Source organism: Limulus polyphemus, unplaced genomic scaffold, assembly GCF_000517525.1.
Source record: "Limulus polyphemus unplaced genomic scaffold, Limulus_polyphemus-2.1.2 Scaffold322, whole genome shotgun sequence".
Taxonomy (NCBI): domain Eukaryota; kingdom Metazoa; phylum Arthropoda; class Merostomata; order Xiphosura; family Limulidae; genus Limulus; species Limulus polyphemus.
In genome coordinates this window covers 35,339-49,387 of record NW_013665932.1, presented here as the reverse complement: position 1 = coordinate 49,387, position 14,049 = coordinate 35,339, and the positions used below count along the sequence as shown (strand labels likewise).

General features: G+C 34.7%; 1 protein-coding gene across 1 annotated transcript in view; it reads left to right on the top strand.

The window, feature by feature from the left end:
• LOC106457360 overlaps window positions 1-14,049 on the top strand; it is a gene marked incomplete at its 3' end in the record, with an annotated part of 71,042 nt that overhangs the window by 25,565 nt on the left and 31,428 nt on the right. Inside the window, exons 2-3 of the mRNA XM_013916771.2 lie at window positions 4,864-5,017; window positions 10,109-10,560. Coding sequence (XP_013772225.2) covers window positions 4,865-5,017; window positions 10,109-10,560 — 605 coding nt within the window. The remainder of the gene's footprint in view (window positions 1-4,863; window positions 5,018-10,108; window positions 10,561-14,049) is intronic.

Below are 14,049 nucleotides of genomic sequence, written 5' to 3'. Positions count from 1 at the left end.
AAAGTATTGCAATAATATTTATTTCTAATTGTTGTCAAATATATTTATTCACACTAAAATCTTCTAATGTTAAACATTAACCAAAGTATTGCAATAATATTTATTTCTAATTGTTGTCAAATATATTTATTCACACTAAAATCTTCTAATGTTAAACATTAACCAAAGTATTGCAATAATGTTTATTTCTAATTGTTGTCAAATATATTTATTCACACTAAAATCTTCTAATGTTAAACATTAACCAAAGTATTGCAATGCTAAACTCTTTCAAAATGATCTTTTTATAATTGTCTTCGAATTGACGGCTTTACATAAATAAGCAAATTTGGTCTTTAGCATGGTAAATCTATTATGTCTCCATATTATATACATATATCTTAAGAATTTCTTACACGTTCTGATAATAAACAAATTAAAAATTAGTTTGTTGTTAAGCATAAAAGCTGTAAAATGGAATATCAGTGCCCACCACTAGTATCGAAACTCGATTTTTAGCGTTATAAGTCCATAGACTTATCGCTGGGAGTACAAGTTTAAGAATACATACTTACATTTATTACTATAACAAAAACAGTATCCAGCAAATGTGCTTATTGTAAGCGTGGGAAATATACAGTTCTCACATGGAAACTGACCAGCATAGAACATAATGTATCAATAGCTTTAAGAAGCTCCAAATTATCCTTTGAAGAATCACCAGCAGTCAGTAAAATACCCAAGATGCTGCTTTCTTTGAAACGAGTTTTTACACTATAAGCTAGTTCTTAAATCTTAATAAAAAGTTATTGATGCTGTTATAACACTTTTATTTCATGAAGAGTTACAATGAGAGAGCACGGATTATAAATTAAACCAGAGTATAAAATCACATGGCGCCGTTTGCTGAGAGTTATAAGAATGATACTTACGGAATACAAATAACCTCGGCTACATTCGCTGAAAAACTCTTTGCTTTTCTGGTCACGAAGTACACCTGTATTTTTAACTTCTAAGCGAATTACATATTTAATAATTGTGTGCATGAAAGACAAAATTGTTCTTAAGCGAAACAAAACGTTTCTGTAAAACGGAATAATTTATTGTTCGTTTATTCAACACATACTTTATGTAAAATATAATTTGTTTGAGTAATTCATTGAGTACACCAGAAACTGAGCTATATTTACAATGTTAAACATGAAACTGTCACAACTTAAAGTTAATTTGTCTGAGTAATTTCATTGGTACACCAGAAACTGAGCTATATTTACAATGTTAAACATGAAACTGTCACAACGTGAAAAAGTAGCAATATTCAGAAATAAAGTTTAAAACGATACCCGTATCAATGAGTGAGGAACTATCCCAAGGCGGATCCTGTTGTTTTTTTGTAAGCACGCCCTACCCCCCGTATTCTCGCTAACCATTTGTTTGTATAAATTTAATACTATAAGGACTAGAATATAATTAGCCCACTGTTGTGCGACTTATAATAGCATTTTATATTACAGACATACGTATAAATAAATTTGGTATTTTATGACGAAATGTATTATATATATATATATATTACATACTGTATGAAGCATAGAATATGTCTAAATGTTTGTTTGTTTTAAATTAAGCACCAAGCTACACAATGAGCTATCCGTACTCTGAGCACAACTGGTATCGAAACTCAGTTTCTAGCTTTGTAAGTCCGCAGACATACCTGTGTGCCTCTGGGAGGCACTTCTAAATGAAAAGCAATTATCAAATACTTTCAATCTAACATACCTGTTTAATTAAAATATGCCAGGTGCTGGATTTATTGTTATACGCCAATTATTAGTAATGCCCTTGAAAAGTTATTAGCTCGCGGGTTTAAGAATAAAGAAGTCTATTACCAATCGGTATTCAGCATAAATTGTGAACACTCAAACATTTCTTTATTCTTCTATCACTGTTCTCAGTTTGAGTACAGTTAATCAACAAGCGTTATCTCAGACATATGAGAAGAAGAAAAAAAGATACATTATTCGTGTGTGTAAGTCCTAACTATAAACAGAGTAGAAAAATAGCTAAGTGGAAGGAAAAACTAGTCCAAGTATGGCGTGGTAATTATTCTTAACGCCGATTCTTACAACAGGACCTTGTTTTGTTGCTTTTACTGACGTAATTGTAGTAAAAGTTTTATCCTCTTTAAAACACCATAAAAACATTGGTTATCAACTTTTCATTTTTTCCCCTTTAATAGCCATGTGTTTATAATTCTGGGGAGTATTTCAAGATGGTTTGTATTTCAGCATTCAAAGTCTCTAAATATTTTATTTCTATGAAACCACAGCTTTGGATTGTTGAGATATTCGCGCAAAGTTATATAAAGCTAGCCGTCCCTAATTTAGCAGTGAAAGACTAGAGGGAAGGCAGCTAATCATCACCACCCACTGCCAATTCTTGGGCTACTCTTTTACCAACGAATAGTGGGATTGACCGCCACATTATTACTCCCCCACGGCTGAAAGGGCGAGCATGTTTGGTGGGATGGGGATTCGAACCCGCGACCAGCAGATTGCGAGCAGGGCGCCCCTAACCCCTAAAAAAACAACAGAATTAACACCTATAATTCTCTTATAAGTAGAACTATGACCTGGGTGGGAATGTAAGATATTAATAAATTAAATTAGTGTAGGATAAAGAAAAATAGTCGGAATTACAAAGAAAAAAATACGTGTTTATTTGGCAAAACTAAAGCTTACAAATGATACATCGATACATTAGCGTCATTTAATTGAAAATTCAAACAACCAAGAAATAGATCAGACAAAACGTAATTAAAACGTTTCTTGAAATAAAACAAATTAAAAACAAAGCACAATGAACCAGATCCAAGTATACATTATACACAACAAAGGTAAGTTCACTACATTTTATGTTCATTCCAAAAAGCAAATTTCAAGCCGAAAATTAAACTAAATAAATAAAAAAAATCTGAATATATTTAGTGCATAATAGTAACAGAATATTGTGTTTATTATTAAATGTGAACACAAGTATAACTTACATGAAAAAAAAGAAGATGGAAAATAAAATTACACTATAAAACTTCAAAAGAAACGACCATAAGATATTCACGTTACTATATGAACGTGTGCATCACCGCGGAAACAAAATGTGGCAAATAAAACGTTAAGTGTAGAGGAATAACTTCCAACTTTCTTCTTGGAAATCTGTATAGAAGACTGTTACTCTTTTGAAGCATCTTGTAAATAACGAAATCCCCACTTTTTTCTCGCAGAAACCTCATTTATCTAAACTAAACAAATATATTTCTTGCTACCTGAGTCCCCGGATGAACATAACATACGGATTGTATTAAAATCCAGAAGAACAGATGAATCTGAATTTATATGTCAAAATATATTCAAAGACTCAGGTATACGGAGTTAGGAGCTAAGATATAAGTTGGCCTGAAGAGTCTATATAGCAACAGCTATATCAAAAGGGGTACACAGCAGTTAGATGATAATCAAAATGGGTTATACGTGGCTTTTTACCGTGTAAGTATTAAAAGGTGTAAAGATAAAAAAAAAGTTCTCATCCTTAATTACTTTATTTAATCACTTTATTACTTCCCTACAAAGGGGTTGTCAAATTTTGTGCACATGGGACTTTTTAATAAGGGTAAATGCAATACTTATCTCATCCCCTAAATGTAGACTAACCTAAAAATAAAGGCAAATGTAACTTTGACTAAAATACGTGCTTATAAACATTTCTAATGTTTTTATAAATATAACAATATAAAACAATTTATTTTCATCTGTTATAAGCACAACGTTTTGGGTTTGATGTTAAGTTAGTTTTGCTGTGAGAAACATTGCAACGAGCATTGGGAATATCGAGTAAAAGCATTCAGCTTTCTCAGGTTTACCTAGAGCGTTCCCTAGCAAGAGTTTACTTTGGACCGAATTATTGTAAGAATTACTTCTAAACACCTTCAGTACTATATTTATTCCCGAAATGGAGAGATATGACGTTAAAAAAACGTTTTCTGAAAGCCTAGAAAGAGGTTTTAGTTATTTAAAGGCCACGTGGAAAATGCTTATTTGCGTTGACACACGCTTGGGGATATACATCTATTTCAAACATTACGAAACTACAGAAGTAACTGAGGACTGGAGTGAAAACCATAGTAACATCACGTGTGATTCACACATACATAATACAAACATCAGAAAATAAACTAATATAAGAGACATTCCAGAAATGATAAAGAATATTTTTGTACCAAAGAGAAGGAAGAATCTGGAACACCTAATCTGTCAAAATATGTTCAGCTGTTTTCTCTGCATCCCTCGGGTTTTATTTCAGTAAGGGAAAGAAATCAGAAATAACACAATCACCAGAAACGTTTTGTCAGTAGAACTGAAGCGTTATATATAAAGAAACGTTACGACGCTTTAATTTTTTGGTAAAGAGAAATAATATTAAACACGTGAGTTCACACACACGAAAATAAAACTGAACTATTAACTAAAACATGACGTTTGTTGCCGCGTAATATTTATTTCTCTCGCTTTCAAGTGAAACTGAAACGACGTATAAGATAAATTAAGTTATATCTACGTTATTACTTACATGTTTAAATATCATACTTCCTTAAAAACGCTTTATATTAATTACCTATCTTGTTTGTTTGTTTGTTTCTGTCTATAATAAATAACCATTTTGTTTTTAAGTCTATTATTATTATTATTAACTTTTCTATAGCACAATAAATTTAGGCCTAACAAATATTCATATATATATATATATATATATATATATACGTATACGAGCAAAATGTATTGCCAATTGCGTTTGTATGATCGTTCATACAATTCTGTTTTATTTTTTAAGGATGTCACGAAGAACAAGAAACAGCAGTTCCGGGAGCACAACTACGTCCACTTCCGGTCCTGTTGGAGAAAACAACTCGCTACCTATTGTTCAACAAGCTCAACATTACTTGGAAGAAAATGTTAGAGCCTGGATGAAACCGAAATATGAACAGGTAGTTTGCTATGATTTTTTCCAGGTATTATAGCACGTAATAATACCTATTTAGGCTAAGATACAACAGGCATGCCGTACCTTCTTCGCTCACACTTCTTGTAAACATAAAACCACTACGGACTATGTTTTTCAAGTTCTTAAATTTTATTACAAATATTTGTTTGTTTGTTTGTAGTTAAGCACAAAGCTACAAGATGGGCTATCCGTGCTCTACCCACCACGGGTATCGAAACCCGGATTCTAGCGTTGTAAGTCCGCAGACATACCGCTGTGCCACTGGGGGGCATTTGTGTGTGTTGCGTCCACCGAGGGGAATCAAACCCCTCAATTTAGCGTTGTATATCCGTAGTAGACTTACCGCTGTCCCACGTATTACAAAAAACAAAAACAAAAAGGTACGAAAAGCGTAATAAAACGTCCAACTTAAAATATTAACGAAACCTGGATCATAATTACTATTCATTCAATTACAGGCTGTCCTTTACATTTTAATGGGTTTGTCTGTTGTTAAGTACAAAGTTACTATGTCCACCACGGGTATCGAAACCCGATTTTTCAACATCATATCTTTTCAGACTTAACGCTGAGCCACTGGGGGGTTCAATATCAAAATGCAGTACAAGTAAGGTTAAAATTTTTTTGCAAGAAATGAAATTATGCTTAAAAGCTACCAGCTCCCCACTGGCTCAGCGGTATGTATGTATGCGGAAGTACAACGCTAAAAATCGGGTTTCGATACTCGTGGTGGGCACAGCACAGATAGCAAATTGTATAGCTACAAACTTAAAAACTGTCTCTGAAAGTCTTTGGTTTACTTAAGTAATGTTTCATACTTACATAAACACGAGTAACTAAATTCACATGCTTAGATCATTGTCCTTCTCCCTATTGTCTAGTTTTTTTCATTATTTCTAATTGAAATTACTCACATAATTATTAATTTTTCCCAGATTATTAGAAATAAAAATGAGTGGTACCATTTTGGGTTATTTTTTTTATTTTTTATGCTGTTATTTTGGGTTATTTTTTATTTTTTATTCTGTTATTTTGGGTTATTTTTAACTGCTGTTGTGTTTGTTTTACAATTTTTATGCAAAGATACAGATAGTAATAGTCCTTAATTTTGAACTAATAAACTGGAAGGAAGGTAACTTGTCAAAAGCGCCCACTGCCAACTGTTGGGCTACTATTGTTTATGTGAACCATTGGATGTTTCCGACACTATATAGCATTTCCCTAGTCCTAACGTGCGGAACACGTTTTTGCAGAAACGTGTCATGAATCTTGAGGTCTCTGATATTCATCCTGAGCACCCTAAACGCCATGCCACACCAGATTGTTTTGAAATGCGCTCTTGATTAATCCTGGGTTATCTCTTCGTCTTCTCACCGAAAGCTTAATAATGCTTTATTTAGGCCTGGCGTGGCTTAGTGATTATAGCGTTCCATGGTGCACATCAAAGTTTGAAGCTGCAATATACTTTAGAACACGTTCCGCACTTTCACATTTGGGCGCGTTATAAAAGTTACTGCCAATCCTAATATTCGGTTATGAGTAGCTGTGTAGGTGGAGGGTACTTCTAACTGGTTGACCTCCCAGTTCTTCATTAGGGACGACTATACCCGACCTTTGGGTTCTCTGACCTGGTGTTTAGTTCGCGTGCCGCTTAAGGTGCCGTTTGACAGTTGTGAGAAGATGCTTTTTGAGGTTATCTGGCGTAAGTACCTGGATTTTCATACATTAATTACAACTTAAACCTTTAAAGGAATTGCAAAAAACTTCTCTTTGTCTATTCCATAATAGATGTAGCAACACAACATAATGTTGCTAAATTCTTGAGCAAATCAAAAATGATTTGTACGATGAAATATCTTTTGACGTTTTATAAAATGAAAAGTCAAGAAACTGACGGACGTGTCCGTCCGTAGACAAGGATTAAGGCTAGGTTTTGAAAGCGACGTGCGTAGCCAGCTGTTACTGACTTCACCACGACGTAACTTGTTGGCCTACTCCGTTTCTTCCCTTCTCATCCTTGATGTGAGGCATCATTATAGAACACTTTTTCTCTCCTCCCGTTACGCTTGTCATCACCCTACGAGTGGATAAAAAATAGAGACTCACTAACTGAAAGAACTTAAAGTTGTAAAAAAAAGAATACAAAAAAGAGGAACGAGTGGTTGTATGTTGTTTTTTGTCGTTTGTTATATATGATAAAAGTATGCTGATACAGATGGGAGCAGACACCGCTGTTGGTCAATTTCCTTTTTTTCTGCATCTTTTATCTTACTTGGTATCGAGATACAAAACAAAAGTTTCACTTTTTTTTTATGAATTATCTGATTTCTAGGGGGTACAATTTCAAAAGTATAAGCCGTCTAATATCTGTATGGAGAGATGTGTAATCGGTTCAAAAGTATAAGTATTTAAGCCGTCTCCAGCCATTATTAGTTTCAAAAGTATATGTTACGTAGTGCACTGTCCCAATGTCGCAAATCGAATGTTCACTCTTTCACAAACATTAAAGGAAGTCTAATTTATCCAGCACGAGCAGTTAAGTATGACCACCTAATCACAGCTTTCCCCTACACGTGCATTAATAGTCCATTCTACAGTAAATGGGATGAATATCTGTTACTCCTGCACATGCATCCTCGACCTGTAGGTAGGTTATAATGATTATTTTATGAACTCGCGGATGTTGAGATCCATTTCAAAATATTGACTTTCTATGTGATCATAAGACAGAATATTGGATTTATAGTTATAAAGCTTCGCAAACTTGGTGTATATGATTTTATATTACCTTAGCTCATGATTCTCAAGATATTGTTTTAATACTAATATCTGTATGGAGAGATGTGTAATCGGTTGTTTTAATTAATCTGTCACATCACAGATGACGAGTGATTTAACAAGCAATATCAAAATGTCATATATAGACCTATGTTAACAAGTACTCAAATGTATTTCCCAATAATCAAGAGTGACATAATTCTGAACAGAAATAACTCCGTGATCACTAATAATCGTACATTTCGTCAAATGTATTTCCCAATAATCAAGAGTGACATAATTCTGAACAGAAATAACTCCGTGATCACTAATAATCGTACATTTCGCCAAATGTATATATTATGACAAAACTGACAGCTTATGTTTCAAATTTGATCACATTTTTCTCATTCGAAACGCATTTTTACACACGATGTTTCTACGTAAAGAGAGACAAACCTATGATGTTTGGGCTATTTGTGTTCTGCCCACCACTGGTATCGAAACCTGGTTTCTAGTGTTGTACGTTTGCTGATATACCGCTAATGGCACAGCGGTATGTCTGCGGACTTACAACACTAGAGCCCCTATGATGTTATGCGCTAGCTGTCTTTAACTATGAAACTAGAGTCTAGAGGAAAGACAAGTAATCAACATCACTCACCGCCAACTTTTGGGCTACTTTTGTCAGACAAATAGTGACTTTTGAAACTCAATTCTATAAGGTATCCACAGCACCATTTTTTAGAGGGCGGTAACGGGACACGAACCACGTCAGCCCCACAGTCCGGGATGTTAACTATTGGGCCACGCTTGGTACAAACATTTGATAATACATTTATTAGTAGTATAAATGTCGTTTACATTTTTTAGCGTCTCAAATTGTTCGTTTCTTTTGAATTTTTTTTTATATAACAATCTAATGACAAGTAACGGGACACGAACCACGTTAGCTCCACAATCCGGGACGCTAACCATTGGGCCACAATTAGCCCAGACCTTTGATAATACATTTCTTAGTAGTACAAAAGTCATTCAGATTTTTTTTAACGTTGATTTCTTTTGAAATTTCTTATTTATATAACAATCCGATGACAAATAAGTAAAATTTTATGGGCGCTATAATATTCAAGTATTTGTTCGAATATTTCATAATTACAGAAAATACACACAACGGTTTTGCGGATAGTGTGGCGTTGAACTGTCTATCATCCGTCCTATGTATCCGGGCTTGCAGCTGCTAATAGTTTCAACGAAAAAAATATTGTCGCAGTTGTTTGTTTGTAATTAAGCACAAAGCTACACAATGGGCTGTCTGTGCTCTGCCCAACACGGGTATCGAAACCCGGATTCTAGCGTTGTAAGTCTGCAGACATACCGCTGTGCCACTGGGTGGTTAAACCTTCTGTAAATAATTTTACTGTTTGTTTGTTTATAATTAAGCACAAAGCTACACAATGGGCTATCTGTGCTCTGCCCACCACGGGTATCGAAACCCGGATTGTAGCGTTGTAAGTCCGCAGACATACCGCTGTGCCAATGGGGGACCGCAGTTGTTGAAGGACAGACTAAATATTAGACGAAATCTTGCAATCAAGGCTACGCGACAGTGGTGTCATTGTTAGGCGGCTGGAATGCTGCCATGTCGTTCTACTGTTATAGCTATGAAGCTAACATTAAAATTTTTTTTTCATCTCGAAGACTGTTGAGGTTAGTTGACATAAAAACGCGACTTTCTTGCATTCTATTTAGAAACATTGTTCATATACTAGTATTTTTTCCCCATTTGTGAAATGACAAACTCCAAATTCTTCATTTGTCTCTCAATAGTCCACCAAAGAAAAATATTTGTGAGTTACCACTTGTATCTAATTAAACTGATGTTACTTGAACTGTGTATGTGTGTGTGTGTGAATTTTATGTTTTTCAATGTCGTTGTTGCGTTCAAACACGTGAAAAACTTAAAGAAGTTATCATCTTGATTATCATGCTCAAGTTGGAATTCTTGTCGTATTTCAAAGCTTTATTCGAAAACCTTCTGGATCCAAATCCAAGTATAAGAATAATTCTTAATACGTATTTGTCATTTTGTATTAATTTTGAAAATAGTTTTACTACTTGCCAGTTTAAAAGACGAATTTATATTAGCAGACTTCTAGACCAAAATGACTTACTATCGTGGTCTGTAATAAAAGAAATTCGCCTCCTTAGAAGCCGCTAACGTTGTGATAACTTAGCTATTTAAAGACTATAATTTATAGATGGGGAAGTAGATATAGATAAAAACTTATATTTATTTATATATATTCCCTTTTAGGCACAATCTTATTTGTTGACAGCCTCAGACGCTCGAGCAGATTCGTACTGTTCTACGGTGTCACTCCGAGAGATTAATGGCTCAACTGCCAGTGATTCCAGAATGTACGGATATACGCCCACTCAGTTGGATGATCATCGTTCAGTGACCATCAATGACATACATTTGTCCAAAGGTTTGTTTTCGTCAAACAGCCATAATTATCCCTCCAGTGGAGGTTTTCAGAGTAGTGCAGTAGGTCATGGAGTGTTTGTCAAGCCACTGACTGAAGTCCCAGGAGGGCTAGACATAACTAAAAACGTTTCTTTGTCACAGAGTTACTCCTTTCCACACTCCTTCTCCTACAGCGGTCTTTCGCAGTCTTCTTATCTTCAAGAAACTTCTTATAGTTCTCCTTGTGGTCCAGTTATGGACGTTTCGCAGCCTTCGGCAGCAGCTTCGTTTTTTGCCAGGTACGTAACTCTATTTATACTAAATAACCATTCTTGTTATTCTCTTACAACGGACACTGCTAAAAATTAATATGTTTTCCTCAAATTATCTTAAAGTACAGCTCTCAGTGGTAAGTCTGAAGGCTTATAACGCTAAAAACCGGGCTTCGATACCCGTAGTGGGAACAGCACAGATAATCCTACTTAAAGGGAAGTCGTAACTTCTAATTAATTGATGTGTTTAATTATGAACCAATATGACTACTCTTCTAACTTGTTATATTTTGTATTTTACATCTTATTTATATAACTGTCTGAAACAAAAAGAAAGAGAAATATTAACTGGACACAGTAGAATATGACATTCATGACTATCTACACTACACATAAATCAACCTTATCATCGAACCAAGTGACTCGTGAATTTCATAGTTTGAAAAATGAGCCTATACATGGGAGAAGTATATACAGTGGCGTTCAAGTAGATAAAAGTTTCACAAAAATCTGTCAACATTAAATCCCAAGTTAAAATATATTTATCAATAGAAAATTAGTAACTAAGGTTAAATAAATCATCTTTTATTCTCTGAGCTTTAACAGTTCTCCAATTCACCATAGTCCTGTGTATTGGGTCAAAATACGTCGACAAAAAGTTTAAAATGTGAGTGATTTTGTTACACGTATTTAGTCGTATCATACCTAAGAATAAATTGATACAATAGCTCTCCTCACCGAAACGATTGATTCTAAAATTAAAATTAGCTAATTAATATTTACCATATCGTGATACTAACTGGAGTACTCGTCCCCTGGACGGAAATTATGTAAATTCATGATTAATGAAAGGTTATCATAAAACGTTGCTTCCCTTATATGTAATTGTAAAAAAACGCTTATAAAAACTGCAAAACACAAAATGTGAAACTGAAATTTGCATGTATCTCCCCATGGACCCAACAAATCTTCATGCCAAATTTGGTGAAGATCCATCTGGACATACAACAGACAGTACTATTACTATACACACACATATATATATATATATATATAGATTTACATCCTCAAAGTTCTAGTATCCCTCAATATCGATAAGGATAGCATTGTTCACCGATTATTCCAATATAATACTGTTGAAAACATCTGTATTCCAATGTAGAGTGTCGCCGAATATATAAGAAGGGGAATTAATTTTCTTCAACAACACGTAAATTTCAGTGAAGAAAAAGATGACGTAGAAGCTTTATCTATTATTTGATTCGTTGCTTCTAGTTTTGCATAAGAGTCCGCTGAATAATAACGGGTAATTAATTGTGACGGTATGTCACAAGTTATCCAAACACTTTAAGTATTTTAGGTTATTAATGACGACCAAAGGACTATACATCAATACCAAGCAACGTAAGAAAATGTCAAAATAGGAAGTCAATAGCATGAAGTGTTTGCTCTTTTGTCTTAACAATTTAACATGACTGTGTAAACATCTTGTAAACTTTGATCCAGGTAAACTGTATTTTGTTAGCTATGTTTTTATTTCACCCAGTAGACCGAAATGTTAAAGTTTAAAAACCCAGTTGACCCTTGTATTGTTTGTTTGTTTTTGAATTTCGCGCAAAGCTACACGAGGGCTATCTGCGCTAGCCGTTCTTAATTTAGCAGTGTAAGACTAGAGGAAAGACAGCTAGTTATCACCACCCACCGCTAACTCTTGGGCTACTCTTTTACCAACGAATAGTGGGATTGACCGTAACATTATAACGCCCCCACGACTGAAAGGGCGAGCATGTTTGGTGTGACGGGGATTCGAACCCGCGACCCTCAGATTGCGAGTCGAGCGCCCTAACCACCAGACCCTTGTAAAGGTATGTTACCGTCACTTTCAAGGATATTTGTTGTTATCCCATCGTAATATAATGTATATACAAATAAATACATAACTAGAAAATGATAAAAATGTTTTGTCGACACTCCAACTAAATATGTGCAAATACTTTCATTGGTTGTTTCTATAAGGTAGATGACTACTCTGGAATAAGTAGCAAATTAACTATCAAAAATATATGTCAGGCCACTTGATGCGTGGACTGTTAACATATGCACTTTAGGACTACCAATTAAAAGAAATGTCAAAGATAGACAACTGTGCGATTCATGGACTATGTAAAGCTAACAGGTCAGAGTAGAATGATGCTGACAACTCTTAGACACGGTCTGCTTTCTTGGAAAAACACTTTAAAATCCCTTTTCCTGAATAACTTGTTGGTCACAATAGATGCTGAATGAAAATACATCACGATTCAATACGGTTTCTAAATTTAATCATGCTTTTACTGCTATTACGCTTTTTATACGTTTAGATTTAATCATATTTTAATTGTTCACAACTTATAGAAAAGTTAAAACAAAGCAATGAGACGTGGATATAGAATATAAACAAAATAATAAATAAGTGATTTTTTCTTTTCACTTGTTTAGTGTTAAAATATTGGTATCGAAACCCGGTTTCTAGCGTTGTAACTCCGCAGACATGCCGCTGTGTCACTGGAGGGGGGGGGGGCTGATGATGAGAGAAGAGGCAAGTTAATCTTTAATTCGTCCTTATATCTTTGCAATCGTAAACAAGTGTATCAGTCAGTCACGACGATGGTCACGATATATGTCAGTTAGAATTTATGAAATAGAAACTTTAATCCTCCCCCAAAACAAGACAAAAAAAAAAACGCTTATCAGCAATTAGTGAAGGTATTAATTGATTAGATCACGTGCTCGTTACCGTAAGCTGCAAATCCTACCCCTTGTATTCCGCTTTGGACAAATTACTTCACATTTTTCTTTGGAACAAACTAGCTTTCGTTAAATGAATAAGCCTCGAGACCTTAACGAGAGACTTCTCGTAGATGTTATTCGTGAATTATGTATGAAGAAAGAAGACATTCGTGTGGGAATTTTCCACGTGAGCTATAAAAATGAAAACTGTAACATCTTTTACTTTAAAAATGTGTGTTCTTCCTTTGTGTCAAGTAGTTGTGGACCAAAAAAATAATTAGGCACAAGCAGGCGTGCTGGAATGATTAAAGCATGGGAACACACACTCTCTCTCTCTCGCGGTAGAAGGAAGGAGTTAATAATTCTAAAAGGATATTACTTAGATTTCTTTTTATAAATTATATTAGTCATTCGTAAGACGAGTAAAATTGATATAAAATATTTATGAGGGTTGCTGTGATCCTGTAGAATACTGTATAGAAGCTATTAATATCTACTATGGAAAACAGAGTGCAAATTTGGTGTTTTAATTTCTTCTCACTTTTTACTTTGTGTAAAATAAAAAAAATATTACTGTGTCCCGTCTGGGCCCGGCATGGCCAAGTGGTTAGGGAGTTCGACTCTCGATCTGAGGGTCACGGGTTCGAATCCCCGTTCCACCAAACATGCTCGCCCTTTCAGCCGTGGGGGCGTTATAATGTGACGGTCAATCCAACTATTCGTTGGTAAAAGAGTAGTCCAAGAGTT